General features: G+C 53.9%; 7 protein-coding genes across 7 annotated transcripts in view; 4 read left to right on the forward strand and 3 right to left on the reverse strand.

Moving 5' to 3' along the window:
• Positions 1-2,358: 2,358 nt before the first annotated feature.
• Positions 2,359-3,428, forward strand: BU25DRAFT_449170 (uncharacterized protein; the record flags this gene model as incomplete). The annotated part of the gene is made up of 2 exons (XM_033709628.1): positions 2,359-2,499; positions 2,824-3,428. 2 exons carry the CDS (start codon positions 2,359-2,361, stop codon positions 3,226-3,228), a joined length of 546 nt encoding a protein of 181 aa, XP_033560782.1. The 3' UTR covers positions 3,229-3,428.
• Positions 3,429-3,558: 130 nt separating this feature from the next.
• BU25DRAFT_411565 (P-loop containing nucleoside triphosphate hydrolase protein) lies at positions 3,559-5,059 on the forward strand. The gene has a single exon (XM_033706583.1). It carries the CDS (start codon positions 3,638-3,640, stop codon positions 4,640-4,642), a length of 1,005 nt encoding a protein of 334 aa, XP_033560783.1. The 5' UTR covers positions 3,559-3,637; the 3' UTR covers positions 4,643-5,059.
• Positions 5,060-5,264: 205 nt separating this feature from the next.
• On the forward strand, positions 5,265-8,246 carry BU25DRAFT_449172 (uncharacterized protein). The gene has a single exon (XM_033709629.1). The coding sequence runs from the start codon at positions 5,405-5,407 to the stop codon at positions 8,177-8,179; it is 2,775 nt and encodes a 924-aa protein (XP_033560784.1). The 5' UTR covers positions 5,265-5,404; the 3' UTR covers positions 8,180-8,246.
• A 70-nt stretch (positions 8,247-8,316) lies between these two features.
• Positions 8,317-9,994, reverse strand: BU25DRAFT_91380 (glycosyltransferase family 71 protein). The gene has a single exon (XM_033712234.1). The coding sequence runs from the start codon at positions 9,891-9,893 to the stop codon at positions 8,337-8,339; it is 1,557 nt and encodes a 518-aa protein (XP_033560785.1). The 5' UTR covers positions 9,894-9,994; the 3' UTR covers positions 8,317-8,336.
• A 1,690-nt stretch (positions 9,995-11,684) lies between these two features.
• On the reverse strand, positions 11,685-13,950 carry BU25DRAFT_91387 (uncharacterized protein). The gene is made up of 3 exons (XM_033712235.1): positions 13,554-13,950; positions 13,440-13,497; positions 11,685-13,384 (listed from the first exon to the last, which is right to left on the reverse strand). The coding sequence occupies exons 1-3, from the start codon at positions 13,716-13,718 to the stop codon at positions 11,766-11,768; spliced, it is 1,842 nt and encodes a 613-aa protein (XP_033560786.1). The 5' UTR covers positions 13,719-13,950; the 3' UTR covers positions 11,685-11,765.
• Positions 13,951-15,456: 1,506 nt separating this feature from the next.
• BU25DRAFT_411569 (F-box domain-containing protein) lies at positions 15,457-17,513 on the forward strand. Its single transcript, XM_033706584.1, has 2 exons — positions 15,457-15,813; positions 15,865-17,513. Exons 1-2 carry the CDS (start codon positions 15,506-15,508, stop codon positions 17,294-17,296), a joined length of 1,740 nt encoding a protein of 579 aa, XP_033560787.1. The 5' UTR covers positions 15,457-15,505; the 3' UTR covers positions 17,297-17,513.
• The window catches only part of BU25DRAFT_91440 (glycosyltransferase family 25 protein), a 1,780-nt gene continuing 161 nt past the window's right edge, over positions 17,467-19,085 (reverse strand). The window contains exon 2 of the mRNA XM_033712236.1: positions 17,467-19,085. Coding sequence (XP_033560788.1) covers positions 17,638-18,819 — 1,182 coding nt within the window. The 5' untranslated portion in view covers positions 18,820-19,085 and the 3' untranslated portion in view covers positions 17,467-17,637.

Genomic DNA, 19,085 nt, shown 5'->3' on the forward strand with positions numbered 1-19,085 from the left:
TCCACCAAATGAAGTCCCTTTTTGAAGCGCTTGAAGATGCACGTGCAGAGAGTTCAGACGGAAATGTTTGCTACCAGAAAGTTGCTGATCAGTGTGGGTTGTCGCAATCGACAGTGTCGCGCACCGCCAGAGGCGTGACACTCCCACGTGCAATTGCAGATGAAGAACGCCGCAAACTCAGCCCACAACAAGAGCGTGAGCTTTGTGAGTATATAGAAGTGCTTACAGCGCGTCACTTGCCACCTACAAGGCATATGGTACGAAATTTTGCCGCAGAAATGGCAGGTCAGCCAGTCTCCGATAGCTGGGTTACGCGCTTCATTGACGAACATTCCAACACCCTCCTCTACAAATGGGCCTCCGCCATGGACAAACAACGTCACTACGCCGATTCTGCACAGAAGTACGACCTCTATTTTGACCTCATGTACCGCACAATTCACGAATTCGGCATCGAACAACGTCATACATACAATATGGATGAGAAGGGCTTCGCGATTGGAGTACTCCCCAAGAGCAAGAGGATCTTCTCAAAGTTTGCGTACGAGCTTCAGAAAAACAAGCAATCGCTGCAGGATGGCAACAGAGAGTGGGTGACGTTATTGGCAAGCGTCTGCGCCGATGGCAGCGTCTTGCCGCCAGGTCTCATTTATGCCGGCAAAGCCAACACCATACAAAGCAGCTGGGTCGAAGATATTGAAGAAGGAAATCACTCAGCCTTTGTTACTGCAACTCCCTCTGGCTGGACGAATGATCAAGTAGGACTGGCGTGGCTGGAGCAAATATTTCAGCGCTTTACAAAGAAGAAGACACGCCGTGCGTGGCGATTGCTCATTGTCGATGGCCACGGCTCTCATATAACGATGGCTTTTATCAAGTACTGCGATCGCCATCGAATTCTGCTTCTGGTCTTACCCCCACACAGTACTCACACGCTTCAGCCGCTTGATGTGGTGCTATTCTCGCCGCTGGCTTCTAAGTACAGCAACGTCGTCACGCAACACCTTCACTATAGCCAAGGCCTTGCAGGCGTAAGGAAGCGTGACTTCTTTCGTCTATTTTACGAGTCTTGGACTGAGGTTTTCACTGTTGAGCTGGTGCAACGGGCGTTTGAAGTCGCAGCAATTTGGCCACAAAACAGAGACTCTGTCGTCAATAAGTTCCGCAAGCCAGTTGCAGAACAGCCGCGTACTCCTTCACCATTTGCAGGCAATCAGTGGCGAGAAGCTGACCGAGTCTTCAACGATTTGGTGAAAGACCCAGACGCTGAAGGTGCAAAGAAGCTGCGGCGCTCGCTCCACCACATGAGTGCTCAAGTCTCAGTACTTTCAGCTGAAGTCAAAGGACTCCGTAGTACAATTATCTCACTAGGATCCTCAAAGAAGCCACGTCATACTCTCCCGATGGAGCAGCAGAAGAAATCGAAGAGCGAAGCCACCCTATACTCCCCAGGCAAAGTACGCGTCGCCCGTGCCAAATGGAAGGCCAAGCGACACACAAAGCTTCAAGAAGCTGCTCAAAAAGCAAAGGATAAGCAAGAACAACTCGCTAAGAAGCTGCAGGATGAACAGGATAAAGAGCAACGGCGTGTTGAGCGAGAAGAGCGCATCGCAAGGAACAAGGCCTTGCGTGAGGAGAAAGCTGAGGCTGTAAAACGCAGGAAAGAGGAGCGCGCCGCTGCAAAATCTATACAATTATCCCAATTAGGTAAGCGCAAAGCTTCACAGAAGCCTCCTCCAAAAGCCCGTACAAAAAAAGCTTGTTCTGGGGATGCGTGGCGTGGTGTTGTTGTGGAGGAGCCTGCACCTGCACCTCGCACTCACACGACGCGTAGTGGCCGCATCGCAACTCAGAAGTATTGACTAAAGGTGCCAAAACTGTTGCATAGGTCTGTAGATACTTAGAATTAATTTTTACTATATAGTGACTACTGTACGTTGATGTGGAGTATCACTTTTGTGGTGTTGAGATGCGGATTACCTCGTGCATTGACCGATGGCGTGCAGCCCGTGCACGAAAACTGTACGCGAACAGACTTAAGTCTTAGTACTGTAAGAGGGCATTCGCACCCGCAGGAAGGAGGACTTAGATTGTGCCGCGGCAGTAGCCCACCGCTGCACATGAACACTGCTTTGATAAAAGACGCAATCTGCGCGACGCTCGGCGACCACGGCTGATTCTGAAAAAGACGCGGAATTCACGTTCGATTTGTTCTCCAACATTGCTCCGTACGTTGCATTGTAGCGCTGGCCAGCCAGACTGACCAACATCACTAGGTTACTTGCGCTCTTTGGTGATCAGTTCGCTAGGCAGTTCGCAACTGAAAGCTTTACATAGGTCGATCACCTCATCTTGGCCATGGTGTCCCTTGGCGTCCTGACAGTCATTATTGGCACCATTAGAGTTCAAGGTCCGAAGATTGCAAGGTCACTCATCGGTCGCGCCAGAGGAAACCGCGCGCTCGCGGAAATCGAGTTGATGTCATCAACGTCTGGCGAGGTTTGTGAACTTTTCAGTAGCAATTCCACCTTTCGGGTCATGGGCAAGCCAAAGATTTCGCAGATCTTTCTCTTTCCACACGAATATGACAGACTCGAGGCCACATATGAAGCGATTGACGAGACCGAACGGGATCTAATGGGCTTACTGAGTTGATTGTAGACCGGTTGTGTAGTCTTTATACGCTCCAGACTGCTGTCACGATGGAAGGAGTAAGGGCGAACAGGCTGATGGGTTCCTTTTCCATGTCAAACAGGGGATGAACTATTGACTTTATCAAAGACTATCACAGCTATAGTCTTGAGCTGATGAGGGGGCTTTTAGCACGTGCACAGAAAAGCTGACAGAGAATCTACCCTCCTCGCAACCCAGTACCAGCCTCAGCCATACCCCGAGCAGACTGGCGGTTTTTGGTCCGACCCTGGCAGTCCAGCTGGCGACTACACCGGCGACACCCTTGGCACTATCTGCCCCAACACCTGCAACCCCTTCAACCCCGCTGAGCACTTCTGCGACATCACCACCGGCTGCGCCACCACTGGTGGAAGCAAATACTACTGCGCCTTCCGTGCTGGCTTCAGAGCCAACAACTACAACGCCAAGGACTTCTCCAAGCAGTTCAAGGTTGTTGCTCAGCCTTACGTCTACCTTGCTGTCAGCACTTCTTGCAACACTCCTTGCAGGGACCAGACCTGCAGTGAGGTTTTGAAGCGCTCGCAGTGCAAGTAAGCGACCATGGAGGAGATTTGGTGTATTGAGAAAGAAGAAGAAAGTCAGTTTTCCATATGTTATATCTCATGTGTCTTAGTCAAATGTTTCTGCACGGTAGAGTTGGGGTTGTATAGAAGACCTAATTTATGCACAAGCAATGCATATTCTCCTACAACAAATGCGTCCCATGTGTTTTTGAACCGTGATTGAAATGTATTGATGAAATTGTGAAGAGTGCAAAGGCTTGACCAGCAACGGTCAAAATAAGCTTATAGCGCTAGCGCTCCGATCCCGCCGCCACTTCTCTACCTATGATTTCAAAGCACCACATTCACGTCACACTTCACACAATGCGCAACTCTTCTCACTCCGCCCTCACACATCTTCCCCACATATCCAATCGCACGCCCGACTGACGCAACCCACTATGCCTCTCGAGAATGTCCGCAACATCCTCCTTGTGCTTTCGGGCAAAGGTGGGGTCGGCAAATCGAGCATCACAACCCAACTCGCCCTCACCCTCTCGCTGCAGGGCCACTCTGTCGGCGTGCTGGACATCGACCTCACAGGCCCTTCAATACCGCGCTTCTTCGGCATCGAGGAGAAGAAAGTGCGACAAGCGCCTGGCGGATGGATACCCGTCGACGTGCACACCGCGCAAACACTCTCCCCGAAAGCAGACACCGCAAATGGAGACGCAGCAACACAAGGGCAGAAAGTTGGCGCGATATCATGTATGTCGCTCGGCTTCATCCTAGCGAACAGGAGCGATGCAGTGATTTGGCGCGGACCCAAGAAAACAGCAATGGTCAGGCAATTCCTAACCGACGTGCTCTGGCCCGAACTTGATTTCCTCCTCATCGACACCCCGCCCGGCACCAGCGACGAACACATCTCCCTCCTCGAGACCCTGCTCAAACAAGTCGCCTCGCCCACCGCGCCGCCCAACCAGCTTGCCGGCGCCGTCGTTGTTACCACACCCCAAGCCATATCAATATCCGACGTCAAGAAGGAGTTGAACTTCTGCAAGAAGACGGGGATACGGGTGCTAGGTGTGGTGGAGAACATGGCGGGTTTCGTTTGTCCGAACTGCAGCGAGTGCACGAATGTGTTTAGTAAGGGTGGAGGAGAGATTATGGCGAGGGATTTCGAGGTGCCGTTTTTGGGTTCAGTGCCGATTGATCCGGCGTTTGTTATGTTGATTGAGGAGGGTGCGAGGCCGGTGTATCCGAAGGGGACGCTTATTGAGGGGACGGATGTTAGCAGTACGGGAGTGACGAGGGGGGGGAAAGAGGGGTTGTTTGTGGATAAGTATCGGGATTGCTCGTTGGCGCCGTTGTTTGATGGGTTTGTCAAGAGGTTGTTGGGGGATATCCGGGGGCACGGCGTAAGCAATGAGATGAAGAGACGGATGGCTTCAAGCACAGGGTGAAGCTACTACACAACACCTAGAACGTGAAATAAAGGCCACGAGCAGACTCTATGCAACCCCCCATATGTACCATAGCCGAATCCAAGGCGGCTGAAGGCCCATGGCTGAAGACTGAGAATTGGGGGGGGGGGGTTCCAAGCAGGTGAGAGGGCCCTAGCGTGGCAAGCGCGTCTAGTCCGGGTCTTCCTCGAGCACTCTGTCTCCCACCTTCCGTCACAACTCGAACATCAAAACATTGCCTGGCACCCCGCAGTACATCCTCACTTCAGCTGCGAACAGGTGTTCACATCGAGTACCTGGACTCGAACTGTCGGCACCTCAGCTCAGCCGCACCGAGCCTTGTATCTGATAGCAATACCACATGCTGCGCATAAATGATCGACACTCACACCGCCCTCTCCCATACTCTACGCTGCCCATATCGTTCTGCGTTCCGTACACAACTTTCAGGCGCCTGTACCTGCCGGATTTACGACATGTCGTTACGCTGCAAAACCATTCACCATCCCATGCCGCACAGTGGATAGGGGCACAGATATACGATTAGTCACATGCCTATCAAGTGGTTCGTCTGAATCACATACACACCGGCGACAAGGTTACCTCGGCTCCACCTTCCTCATGACCCCGCGTTACATTGACAATGACCTTGCACTTACAGCTTACGACTTTGCTAAGTAAGTGAGAGAGGAGCGGTCTGCAGCCCAGAGGTAAAGGCAAAGGTACAATGATAAATATGAAGGAGTGAGCGTTGCCACCTACATGAAAGCTCGTCACTACGTCTTCTCCACGCTGTCAGAATCTTTTCTGATACACCACACCACACACCACTCGACTACCTTTGACGACTCAACGGCTCAACTACAGCGTATCGAACAATCACCTTCCGCCACACGAGCAACAATGGCGCCGTTTACAAACCCTCTGCGCCATCTCTGGGGTCGAGCGCCCACCTGTTCAGCGCCAGATTCGATTGCCCGCTTCGACGGCATGAGCGATGGCAGAGTCGGCGACCAGCAGATGCACGAACCAACCGTTCAGCAGCAACAGTCCAACGACAGTCCAGCAGTTGGGAACGGATTTGCACCACCTATGGCGGGACAGTTTTCGGCTGCCACTGACCAGAGTGCACATCAGGCAGATGATCTGCAACAGTACGGACAGCCATCCCAGCAGCTTACGGTACACCAGAATGCGGCTGGTCTGAATGGCATGTACGGCTTGGAACAAGTGATACAAGAGCTTGAAAATAGTGGACAAGGCCAGTGCAAAGATATGGAACGCCAGCAGCCTTCATACACAGCGACCGCTCAACCTCCTGAGACATCTTCACAGCATCTCCAGGCCAACGACCACCTTCAGGCATCGCACTGTCCAAATACAGCTACTGATGCAAGCACAGAAGTCCAAGTGAGACGGGAACCAGCAGCCGAGGGATACGATGACCGCGACATATTCGCGGAGTTCACTAACGAAGATGGTCAAGATGCTACAAGCCTTCAGCAAACTGTCAATGATACGGCAAGTTCCATCATTCAGGCATCCTGTGATGCTCCTTCGATCAAACAAGAGCCAGGAACTGAGTCTCGAATGCCTATTGATGCAATTGAGGGAGCTGCTGGGGTCAATCTAGCAATCACAGCCACTCACAGTACGACCGCAGCTCCCAATACTATGGATGGTCAGGCACGTGCATCTTCTTCAGTTGGTACTCCCGAAGTCACTTCCGAGACTGGCACATCTTCCTCTGGGGTGAACCTTGACGCAGCTCGTCCACAAGCGCAAGTTCCATACGGCACAGTTACTCAGGTCAGTATTCCCGTGTCACAGCTTCCGACTACAGCAGTCACCGATGTAACTCAAAGTCAACTTTCTGTCGAGCAGTATACTCAAGATCCACGGCAGTCAGATGTTGGTCCCCAAGCAGTATCATCGGGTGGCAAAAGCCTGAGATCCCCCTCAGCAGACTCTGTCATTGGATCTCAAAAGCACAGCTCAGAAGAGACGGCTCTATCTCCTTGTGGGATGGGTCTGTCAGCCAACTCGCGTCTGCTTGTGCAGCAGTGGCAGCGACGACATAAACTGTCCGGCATGGGCCCAATGACCGCAGACGCAGTGCAGGCAAATCCTATCCTACTGCATGGCCCGATGCCGACACAACAGCAGTATCATCAGAATGCCCCACAAGTAGTGGCAGGTACACCTTCTTGTCAGCCCGCGACAGACCATCTTTTCAACAGTCTTATAGCCAACCAGACTAAGCAAGTCAATGGGCCACCGCGGAACTCGAATTCTCCGTACGGCGTAAACATGCAGTATCCCACCTATTCCACTGGCGCACAACATGGTCAAGTCAATCCTCCCTGGATGCCTTCGGGCTATGGTCCCAATCCATCGATGCGACATGCACGTTTTCCAGACTATCCTCTTCCTGGCTCTGTCAGCCCGCAGCGTATCACCGAAGTGCAAGAGGAGGAAAGGTCGGAGGCTTCTGATGACGATGAGCTGTTGGTCACACGTGCGCCGCGCCATCGTTCGACCACTGCAAGTCCTGGCTCTCGTTCAGCCTTCGATGCCACCACTTCTCCAGGTATTTTGCAGCACGGTACCTCGATTGTAGGGCCAAAGCCGACTGATGCCGCACCCAAATTGAGCGTCCCGGGTGACAAACAGGACACTGTCATTGAGTTATCAGACGACGATGATGATGAAGAGACTAGCAGACCCATCTCTTGGGCACTCCCCAAATACGAAGCCACCTATCATCCTCCTGCCGCCACCACCGATCTCCCCATGGCTAAAGTCTCAATCCCAGATCTGGTTCGAGAAGAAGTAATGCTCACCGAGGACCACTCTGAGCAAGAGATGCAGCTCTTCCTGAACGTCTTCCTCCCAGCTCAACAAGCTTTGCAGAAACCGGACCCTGAACCCGCCCACGCGGTCATCAACTTCCACACCATCGCAGTTATGGTTCTGGAGGCCTACGTGCAGTACGAGATCGGGGACGAGATGGGTTGCGGATACGGTTTTCATGGCGGTAACCAGGCCCTTCGCCCCAGCCCTTCCTCCTTTGATGGTGAACCAGCACGCACACGCTCAGCTAAAGACGCTGATGTAGATGAGATCTTCTTTGCAATCATTGACCGCTGGAGGGCTGGTTTGACCTCCGGAAAGGGGACATTGAAGCTGATTCGAGGGTGCCAAGAGTTCTGCGACATTGCACTCGACATCATTCACTACGTCAAGGAGCATGGACTGTTGCAGCCGGAACTGAAGAGGGGGAAGGAGAGGAGTGACAAGGGCGTGGTGAGGGGTCCGAGGGGTGGCGCAAAGGAAGTTGAGACGAAGGGGAAGGCGACAGGGAAGAGGAAGGCGGACGCTGTGGAGAGCAAGGCGCCGGCGAAGAAGCGCACGAAGGCAGGCAAGGTCGCTACGCTGCAGCCGCGGAAGAATGCCAAGGTCGAGGACAAGAAGAAACTGAAAGCCAAAGCGAAAACGAGCACCTCGGCACTCGTTGTGATCCCTCGGAAGAAGTGATTTGGTCATTAGATTTTAAGCGGGTTGTCTTTGAGCAGGATACCGGCGTTTATCGCACCTTTTCCTTACATGGAGCCGGGATGGGCGTAGGTCATATACATACGAAATGAACATGCATGATAACCACAAATTTAGAGCACGCTGAACGTCCACTTAATCACTCATCGATGCTGTCTACAGTCCCAAACACCTCGGCAAAGTACTCTCCCAGTTTCATACAGACCTCGCTCGCTTCATCGAGTCTACACCCTTCTTCAACAATAACTTCCCACACCCGCCTTTCGACATCGTATCCGAACATCTCCACAACTCCCTCTCGATCACCCCACATACGCGTGTAATTACCACTTCTCGTCTTTGCCGTCGTCCCGTCCATCTCTAATATGCGTGTAGGATTTAGTTTATGCATATTCTGATGCACGAACCACGGTTTCGGCCGTACTTGCGCTTCCCATCCTCCTCCTTCAGCTTCCTGCCACCGGTTTTCGGGGTGAATATGGCTTTTGCTCGGCGGTCCGTACGCAAAATCGCTCCTCGGATCCATCTGCGCCAGTCCACTCAATCTATACTTCCCATGCTCAAAGTACCCCAAGCCAACTACGCCTGTCTTGACCTGGTACCACGGCGCGCCGACCGCCATCGCGGCCTGCACGAACGTCTCTTTATCGCCTGCGCCGTGCGAGCCCTGGCAGAGAAGGGAGTAATAGTACTCCGGACCGTAGTAGTTGTAGTACACCATCATCAGTAACGACTCACGCTGTTTCTCTTTATCGAGCAAGACGATGCCGCTCTCTGTTGAAGGCCGCGTGGACGGTGACTCGTAGGGGATGCCGGCGATGTGGTAGTAGTGCTCGGACACCGTGAGGCCGAAAAGATCGGGCCAGACGACGAGGCCGTGCGTCGTGTATGGATGCGTGGAGAAGAGAGACGTGGGGTCGTGCGCGGGGAAGGCGTCGCTGTCGAAGAAGAGGGTGTGCTGGAAGGAGGAGAATAGGAGGGCGAAGAGCTTGAATTGGTAGCTGGCGGGTGGGCGGATGTTCGGTGCTGTGTCGTAAATCTCAGAAAGGACCACGCACGCCGCATTGAGCGAAGGGAGTACAGAGTCGCAAACGATTGGATCGTATTTGGTCCAATTGTCTATGAAGACCTCCACGGGTAGCTGGCAGCCGGTTCGCCGCAGCATACGGAGAGATACGAGGAAGATGGGTATGTACTTTGGGTTCGCGGTTGTGACGATTCCCTGGGAGCCTTTGGAAAATACGAGGCGTGGTGCAAGACGTTGCACAGAGTTACGCATCAGGTAATGCGATGCCGATAACACGGTCTCGTGCTCATCAGTGAAGTTGACCAATCTTGCAGGAGGGATCTTGGAGATGTTCAAAGGCTCAAAGGTGGTCTCCAAGCTTGTGGGGTGACCATCTTTGACTTGGAGAGGGGGGCATTGAGGCCGTGCATCTTCAAGGGAAAGAGAGAGGTCATTCCAGAAGTCCTTCATTGCCGGGCTGAAAGTAGATTTTGTCTCAGTAAGGTTGAATGAGCTTGCTGTGGCGGCTTTTGTGCGAAATGATGGAGGAGCGTTCGTGGTGGCCCATAGAGGTAGCCTAAAGTAAGTCGCATCGCTGTGGATCCGGATCTGCACGAAGGTATAGTAGATGATCAGAACGATGGGTATGGGCAGCAGTCGCAGCACCGTAGCTGCCTTGAAGACAGGCATGACCGCTTAGTCCAGTGAAATCCAATAAGGTCCCTCACAGCTAGAAAGCGTCGTAGTCGCCGCCGTTTAATTTGGCAGTGTCTGAAAGTGAAATTTGGACTCCTGAACTTGCGAATCACATTGGCTCTTGTCGCGGTACCAAAGACTGGCCTGGCTGGATGGCAGTAGTACTCTGCGGGGCGAATGCTAGAAGTTGAAGACCATGATATCTGCGTGTAGAGCAGAAGATATCAACTACCTCCTCGCTTGGCCGTCGCCTTGGCTGGCTGCATGTGTGCGCTTGAACCGTTATTATCTTGAGACATGTGTAGTTCAGGTCCAGTCGAAGAAAGAGAGGCGTCCTAGTAAGTGCAACGACTATCATGCATCAAGGCAAAGACGTGACGATATGGCTGACTTATTACGACTATCATTGAAGTTTTGGAGCGGTGGCGACGCCGCATGTCACGATTGTACGAGTGTGGTGCTGTCGAATTGTCGTTGGAGTCGAACCGGATGCAGTGAGATCTTGGCACCACACTCATTCCTGAACATACAAAACAGGAACATATATAGGAGTCAACACCGAGACAGTATTACGGCCGCAGAGTGTGTTTTGTGTATGCTGAAAACCCCGAAGTGTTTTTCGAAGGTGGCAGAGGGTTGGTCTGCTTTGCTGATTAGCACGGGTCGTTCACCGGTAGCACCATCGACCCACCTCCCTCAGAAGCCACGCTGACACAATGGAACACCACCGTACCACACGGGGAAGTGGTTTGGTCCGTTTTAGGCTTCGATCTCGAGGCTGCAGGGGTTGATTGTCTGTCGCAAGTAACTGTTCTGCATGGGAAGACTGAGGACGCGAGGGTGAGTGGTTGTCAGGTGCAAGATCGGCGGCTGTCTAGGCAAAGCTGAATTAGCAATACTTTACAGAAGACCCCAGCAGGAAGCCACATATGCATCTTACCTTCTTGGTGGAGTTCTTGCCGTGTTCTACGGTAAGCTGGTCGGTACCAAAATAGTAGGAACAATTGTAATACAAACCTGACCCTACTCGAAGAAACAACATACCACAACGCAACGCGTAAAAGCCGTACACATTTCTAACACTCTAGTACATGTCGTACATGTTTCTAACATTCTAGTTGGTACATTCTTCTACATGTATGTATACTTTTGTGGCAATTTGTAAAGAGCAGAGTATGGACAAAGACGGATGACTAAGAACAGCGGCAAGCAAGCGGAGAGATGCAGCGGTACAGTCAACGGGGTATCATCTGATAGTGCTTGACACGCACATATTTGAGGCAGAGATGATAACCTGAGCAGTCACCAGAAGACATCGCAAGGCGAGCTTAAATCGAGAACGAGAGAATGTTGAATGACCGACCAAGGAACCGATATCCTCCCAGCGCCTCGCTACCACCCACCGCGCTATGCCAGCAAATCAAAAGAACGAGATCTCGAATGACATGCAAAGAGAATTGTGAAATTCAATTTGCAAAATAAACGAGAAGTAAGGAAACGCAAAACAAGAAGAGCTAAAGAGAAAAGACGGACTGACAGATCCAAAGCTCCAACCAGCCCCCGTTGCCGCCGCACAGCCGAGCCTGTACTTTTTATCCTGTCCGGCTTTTGTTGCAAATCCATCCCGGAACACCACCTTCCGCTAAAGGTATCAAACTCCATCGCTTGAAATCCCAGTCTATACGCACACCGACCCGTTTCCATGCCAGGTAGCCTGCAAATGCCACGAGATCTTAACCATTTCTGAACGACGAACTCCCCGAATTCAATCTTGCCAGCGCCAGCCTGTCCGAAAAAAAACGTCCCATACCAAATCGCTTGTGCAAGATCCAAGGATGCAGATGTGATACCTTATATAAGAGAGGCTTACGCTGGTGACTTATTGGCCGAGTTCGAGGCGTTACGACGGTCATCGTTCATCGACAGTGAGTTGAAGCCGGTAGAAAGGAAGGAGAAGGGGTCGCCGCCGCCGTTGGGAGCGCCCTGGTTGGGGTACGGGTCAGCCGCGCTGAAGGCAGCCTCGGCGGAACGACTATCGAAAGGAGTTGAATGCATGCCGCCATTCTGAGAGTACTGCGCGCCCATGGGAGGATAGGGGCTGGCAGCGCCCATACCGGAGGGCAAAGCATACTGGCTAGATGGTCCGCCATACTGCTGAGGAGGGAAGCCACCCTGAGCGTAGCCAGCAGGACCGTAGGGACCAGCACCAGGAGTACCACCCATGGAGGGAGGGCCCATACCGAAGCTTGATGGTGTGTCCATGGGCGAGGGGAAAGCGCTGTCAGCAACAACGGCAGCCCCCGCACGGCTCGCACCGCACCGCAGACAGGCCGTGTTCTTGGCGAAGTTGTGGTAGCCACAGCCATTCTCACCGCACTTCCAGTCACCGGCACGGAAAGGAACCACGCCAGTACCTCCACGCATGTGACCGCCACCCATGCCGTGTCCGTGGCCATGGCCGCCCATGTGGTGCTGAGGAGGACCCATCATACCGGGATGACCGTAGCCATAACCAGCGCCGTAACCTATGGGATCGCCGCCTTGGGGACCGCCCTGCTGCATAGCCGGGAACGAGCAGCGGAAGCATGCAGTGCGTCGCTGGAAGTTCGAGAAGCCGCATGATGGGCAGTTCCAATCACCCGGACGAGGCCTATTCTTACTGGGCGGGAACGGGGTGATGATCTCTGCTGCGCGGTCGAGGACGCGGCTGGATGAAGGCGAGACCTCGATGGCCTTCTCGTTGAGGGCGCGGCCGTTCATGCAGAGACTCTCGGCAGCCTCTTCGTGTGATGAGAAAATCGCAAAACCGGTGCCGGTAGGCTTGTGCTGATCGGGGGTGCGCAGCGTCCAGAACGCAATTGGACGACCGCCAAACTGAGTAAACCAACTTTCGAGCTCGGATTGAGTGGTATCGTGAGGGAGACCGCTCATGTGAAGGACTTTGCTGCGCTCTGAAAGGAAAGCACGAACGTCAGCGCGAGCGTCCATTGGCTTGGTAAGTACGTCGGGGTGCTCTTGAGGCGGTTGACTCTTGCGGATGAGACCACGAAGTACTCTTGCAAGTGTGACAGCCTCTTCCATAGCCCGCCTTGGCGAGGCGGGGGCAAGTGCCTGTAGGTGAAAGGGAAGGTTATGCTTGATGGGAGCTGACGACTGCACAGGCTCAACCTCGAGGGCAGCACAAATGTTAGTCAGAGCACTTGAACCGAATGGGAGCGACTCCGGGTGGTGTGCTTGCCAGCGCTGGTACTCGGTGCGCAAGTCAAATGTACGAGAGTGTTGGAGGTATGGAGGCAGGACGACGGCCTTATCGCGGGCCTCACGAGGCAATTGGACACGCAGGTCCCACGAGTCGAGAGTCACGAAAGCGAATTCGTAATTTTTGGGCAGGATGTGCTCCTGTGCGAACGTATCGAAGCGGTTAATGGCATCACGGAATGAGCCAGCGTTGCGGACCTGATCCCAGGTCAGGGTGGTCAAGCTTGCTGCAGGGGTACGTCAGCCAATGCGAAGCAGGAGTGTTGGAGAAGGACGACTTACTGCACAATGCAGTGATGGGGGTGTTGACGGGTTTCACAAGTACGCTCTCGCGGTGAAGCTGACGATATGCATTAGCAGCTGCGAGCGCAATGGTGGATGTGGTGGAAGCGGTACCTCTTCGCAGGACTTTGCGTCCAGCAAGATCCAACCGAGCTCAATGACCTCAGCAGAGTCCTTGGTAACATATACGCCGTGCTCATCACACGTCGTAGCAACGTGTATCACGACATAGCGGTCGAGGTTCGGTGCCTGAGGCGTGGGGGTTGGTTGGGAGGCCATAATCACAATATGCTGAGGGGACCAGCTGCTCAGTTATCTTTCGATTTGTTGCGTGGGGCGTGGCTGCACTCAGCTGCGAGCTGACGTCGGGTAAAGGTAAGAGGAAGGAGCGTTTGTTTGGGTCTCGATGTGAAGGGAAGGCGCGCGGACGTCAGCGGGCAGGTGAATGGGGGGAGCACCTGATGAGGGGAGCTTCAAGCTTCAAGCTTCGCGGGTGAAGTGGGCGGGGTGGAGTCTCTGGGAATAGAGACGAGACTGAGTGAAGGATCTCCAGGTGAGATGAGACAGGTGGTCGGAGATGCGGTAGGGAGGTAACAGCACCGTGCGAACGCTCATTAGAAGATTTCTTGACGTGGATGGAGGAGCTAACGCGCTCTCAGCGCCAGACATGGGACTTGGCGAGTTCGACGAGATCTGTGCGGTCCTGCACTGCCGGAGCAATTGGACGTCGTGTCATAAGACGTTTACATATACCTTTTCTTCCCCGCAAAAGGGTTCTGCCTCCGTACCGAACTTTGCAGAGGTTTCTCGCCTGAACACGCTCTCACATGGCATCTACCACACGCAAGTTCTCCATGTTCCCAGTTCCAATCTCGAGGCGGCCTGCAGGCGGGTAGCGGTTTAGCGGCCGGCGACAGGACGCTCGGCGAAGCTGCCCGTTCTTGATTAGCATCTGAAACCACCACAACGCCTCTCATTGAGCAGCGCACGCGTCTGTTGAACACTCTCGCGTGTGCTCCGCCTCCGCTGTGCGACTCTGTGCCTCCACTCATATATTGAATTGACACTAGCCTGCAACCCCAATTGTCGCTGCGCGCGGAGAGCTGAAGGCTGCTGTCCTCCACGCCGCAGCCGGACACACAACATTTGCAGGGTTCAACGAGGACACGCCGCCCTGGACCTCCACGCAACAGTGTCAAGCAGCTCCCTGCTGCCCTTGGGCAAGTGTGTTGTCAGCGTCATGCTTATGCACTTGTCGTGCAGTCTGTGGACAGTCGTCAGCTTTCAGACTGGTGAAGCCCTCGATCTGCTATCTTGCTACTTAGAGTAGCTGCATGTCTTTCATGCAAAGATATATCTGAACCACTTCCACATTGAGTGACGTCTACTCGCAAATCTATAAATACGCAAGAGACCTCCTGATACGTTGTTCCGCCTTGACAAAGCCTCCCGTTCAACGGCTCCCTCGCCGTCGTGCTGTTGCCTACCGGTACCCCTGGCAGGCGTCTTCCCCGCAGCCACAGGCGGTGGAAGATGTTCATCCACTCTTTGTTGCAGTCCCGGCACAGCAGATCCGCATTTCACTCGCTCTCTGCTGTGCCGGTGATAGGATGCTGAACCGCCTTGCTGACATGTCGAACGCGTCCTACAGCACTAGTCGTGACCAGGCTCAATTCGTCCACGTCTGCTCGGTGTTTGGCTTTGGCCCGTTGAAGAAGGTCAGAGGAGGCCCCTTAAACACGAAAACTACGCCGCACTGAGCGCTCTCAGCGACAGAACTGCCCTCTTCGCGAGAACCACTGACAGTGCCATCCACCCTCCAATTTGCTGCTTCGTAATCGGGCCAAAGCCGAACATCTTTGGCTGTAGCGGCGTTATTCATCGTGTTGATCTGGACATGTCGCGGCGTTTCATACAGGGCCCACAAGCCGCGGAGCGAAACTCGTGAGTAGCTCCTGTACTATTTCTACCCCGCGTACTTGTCGCAGCACCCTGAATTACCCTGACGCGTGCCTGGGCGTCCATAAATTTATACACCGACTGATTGATTGTCTAGAACTGGCATCATGGGGTGGTTCAAGCGATTCTCCAGGAAGAAGTCGTCGACGCCCAAGAAAAGCGTAGACCTCCGCGTGCCGCGCAACGACTATTACTCCCCTGCGACCTACGAATACCATGGACCAGACCAGACAACGCGCCTGCCGGAGAAGGTGCTGCGCCGCATCTTCGAGGAGGTCTGTCCACACTCGACTGATGACACGCTCGATGGCAGCGAGGACAGCGGGAACGATGGCTGCATGACCTGTGACATGCGCGACCTGGCACACTGCGCCCTGACTCGACGGTCATGGTACGGCATAGCTGCTGGTCTGCTGTAAGTTGCGCTGTCAATTATTACTACATGACCGAGTCTGACAGAAGGCAGCTACAACAGCATTCGCATTGACGCCGTTCACTACTGCGAGCTCGAAGAGATCTACGCCGACCAGCGAAGGCGCAAGTCGCGCAATGGCGACGCAGAAGATATCCCGACGGTGCGCCTCCAGATGCTGAGTAACAGCGTGCGCGGCAACCAGCACCTCGGCCAGCGAGTGCGCTTTGTCAAGCTCCCATATATGACACGAGAGTCTTGCAAGGCCGATCTAGCACGTCTCGTATCAGGCTGCCCGAACCTCGACTACATCGACCTCCCAGACGGCTTCTACAACGGCGACCAGTCATGTCAATTGCTGCGACAGGAACTCCAAGCACGCTGTCCGCACATTCAGAAGATGAAGTACAACGAGGGTGGAGAGCAATCAGTGGAATCGCTGCTCCATGGCTACTGGCAGGAGCTGCGCGTGGTTGAGCTGAACAAGCTGCGCATCGAACCGAGCATATTGAGGCAGGTCTTTGGTATGCTCCCTCGATTGAGCGAGCTCACAGTGACAGGCGGTGCTTGGATGAACGACTCCTTCTTCCACGATGCACCTGGCCTGCCGCATTTCCCACCCCTGGAGACACTGAAGCTGGAGAAAGTACACGGTGTGACTGCGCAAGGACTGGTGCAGTACCTCTCGAACCACATGTGCGCCGCCAGATTGAAGACACTCATCATTAGGAACTGCAACGGAATCACAGTCGCAGATCTGCACGCTATTCTGAGGGCGGCCTCTAATCTGAGAACACTCGAATACAACGCAACAATCACGGCATCGTTACCATTGGATCCTCTGCCCCCTCTGGAGTCGTACACCCTGCGCAAGCTGAACTACGAGATCATTGCGAACTCGACGAACCAGATTTACTCCCCTGGCGCCTCCTACTACCAGTACTTGGCCAAGTCGTTATTGTCCAACAGCCTTCCTGGACTGCGCCAGCTCTACGTTCAAGACCCCGAATTCCCTGAGATCCTCACACTAGCACCGCCGATCCGTCCATTCAGCGAAGCACCGCAACCCACATTCAACCAGCCACTTGAAGTGTTCTCCAAGGGACTTGACGAGCTGGAATGGATATTCACCTCCATCATTCCTCCAGAGGCGGGACAACGACGCGCATCAATGGTTGGCGGTCGTCCACTCAGCAGCTACTCAGCACACAAAGGCTTGGGACCACAATGGGGAGGCGAGGCTCGAAAGAGTATCGTGGTACCCAACGGCTTCGGTGGTTTCTTGGCTATTCCTGCAGAGAATGATGCTCGGCCGAGAAGCGCAGGAAACCCTACAGCAGGTGGCGGTGGTGGCAGTTTTGGTGGCTTTGGCCATAGCCATTCGCACTCACTCAGCACGAGCCCCGGCGGCCCTGGAGCGCGAGCGAGCTGGATGACCCACGCAGGACGCGATAAGCGTGCCTCAAGGGCCGACCTGTGGCGATGAGGTGATACTCCTCGCTGTTCCACATCTACAGACTTTTGCGTAAGCATTGCGTTGTTTTGCATTGGGTTCGATCGCGATTCAAGGGTCACATTGAGTACCAACATCTCTCATGTCATTTTCCTTCGCACTTCACTTCTCAAATACCCCTTTTCTTCATCTACCCGACTGTATCATAGCAGCAGGCGTTCGGGACTTCATCGATCATGGTTGGTCGCAGACAATGATACCTCATGGCAGATAGGATGGGTGGGACGGCATCTAATTGTACATAGGAATCGGAGTCTTCATTTGCCCATCTCCAAACTCGCTGCTGTATCTTTTAGATGTGCGCATGTGCTGCTCTACGACTGCGCACCACACTCCCCCCACTCACAGCCCTTCCAGCTTCTCTCCGCCTTTACAAGATCAATCGGGCACTCTCCCGCTCCTCTTTCCAGCATCCTCATCACCACCTCCTTCGCCCTCGCTCTCCCATCCTCGTCATCCTCGTCCACCCACAACTGCCCATGTCTCGCTCCACACCGCAAATTCCACGTCCCTTTCCGCAACGCTTCTATATCACGTACCAGTTCAACACCGCCCTCAACCCCACGATCCACACTCGCAATCTCACTCCCCCCATCCGCATGATGAAAAATCTCTGGCCCCACACTAAAGCACCTCAACCCCTCCCCACACGCCTTCAGCAACTGCACATCAAACGCCTCGACCCCTTCCCTCTCCCTGCTGAACTCTTTCACGATCCTCTCTGCGGACCGGCGGTTCACGGCATACGCGAATGTGCAGAAGGGCGCGAATGTGCGGTGCAGTATGCGTGTGGATTCTGGAACGCGCAGGGCGCGGAGGAAGTTACTCGTATCGGGGTGCAAGAGGGTGTGTGGGGGGATGGAAGGGTCGGGGTAGAAGAGGTGAGGGTGCGAGAGGAGAGGGTTGGTTGGGTTGCCAGATGAGTCCCCTGGCGGGGAAGGGAGAGCGTCGTCGCAGTGCCCCGGGTAGAGGATGTCCCAGGTGTTGGTGTCGCCCCAGTACCTTTCATCAACACTGGATCGGGCCGAAGAGGTGTTCGAGAGGAGGCTGCGGACGACGGGGGCAAGGAGGGGGATTTGATGGCTTCGAATGGAGAGATCGAAGTCTACGTCGTCTTCGATAATGAGTGCTGTTTCTTTCCCCGTGTCGAGAAAACAGCGTAGGGCATTGAGGTGTCCGAGCCATGCCCTTGCGCTACCCTCAGAGATCGCAGAGTCTGAGGTGAGGCGGAACGCGTCTAGTTCTGCTTCCGTCCATTCTGGCTGATGTGGTATGACGATCTCGAGGTCTGTAAGGTTGGCTGCCCAGAGGAGACCTGGTTGGCGTCGGGAGTGCGGGCGGGAGACGGCTAGGATGGTGCCGAAGCCGAGGGTTGAGTTTGCTGGGGCGGAGACCTGGTGTTGAAAGGGTGGGTCGAGGTTGCGGTTGTAGAGAAGTAAGAGGATTGTGGGTGATGTAAGGATTGCTATAAGGATGGCGCGAGTTCTTCGAAGCATGATCCCACATGGAGTAGGTGAAATCGGACGAGAGATGGTGGTGAGAAGGCATTGTGTGCGTTTTTTTTTTCAATTATGTTGAAAACTCTCCTGAAGATTCGTGTCGAGGTGAATGAGACGTTAGGTGAGTATTACTAGTGAGTCCTCGAGCGTCACTGTTTTGATTTGCGTTTGCAAGTACGTCAGACAAATTAGCTAAGAGGAACAGCTTTGAAAAATCGAGAGGAACAGCTTTGAAAAATCGAGAGGAACAGCTTTGAAAAATC

Source organism: Macroventuria anomochaeta (assembly GCF_010093625.1).
Source record: "Macroventuria anomochaeta strain CBS 525.71 unplaced genomic scaffold BU25scaffold_20, whole genome shotgun sequence".
Classification (NCBI taxonomy): domain Eukaryota; kingdom Fungi; phylum Ascomycota; class Dothideomycetes; order Pleosporales; family Didymellaceae; genus Macroventuria; species Macroventuria anomochaeta.

Bases quoted from the DNA above. Each gene is read 5' to 3' on its own strand.
- BU25DRAFT_411565 (XM_033706583.1), top strand. From the start codon at position 3,638: ATGCCTCTCGAGAATGTCCGCAACATCCTCCTTGTGCTTTCGGGCAAA.
- BU25DRAFT_449172 (XM_033709629.1), top strand. From the start codon at position 5,405: ATGAAAGCTCGTCACTACGTCTTCTCCACGCTGTCAGAATCTTTTCTG.
- BU25DRAFT_91380 (XM_033712234.1), bottom strand. From the start codon at position 9,893: ATGCCTGTCTTCAAGGCAGCTACGGTGCTGCGACTGCTGCCCATACCC.
- BU25DRAFT_91387 (XM_033712235.1), bottom strand. From the start codon at position 13,718: ATGGCCTCCCAACCAACCCCCACGCCTCAGGCACCGAACCTCGACCGC. The intron at 13,498-13,553 runs GTACCGCTTCCA...GCATATCGTCAG, and splicing joins ACGCAAAGTCCTGCGAAGAG to CTTCACCGCGAGAGCGTACT. The intron at 13,385-13,439 runs GTAAGTCGTCCT...GTACCCCTGCAG, and splicing joins CCCCATCACTGCATTGTGCA to CAAGCTTGACCACCCTGACC.
- BU25DRAFT_411569 (XM_033706584.1), top strand. From the start codon at position 15,506: ATGGGGTGGTTCAAGCGATTCTCCAGGAAGAAGTCGTCGACGCCCAAG. The intron at 15,814-15,864 runs GTAAGTTGCGCT...GACAGAAGGCAG, and splicing joins GGCATAGCTGCTGGTCTGCT to CTACAACAGCATTCGCATTG.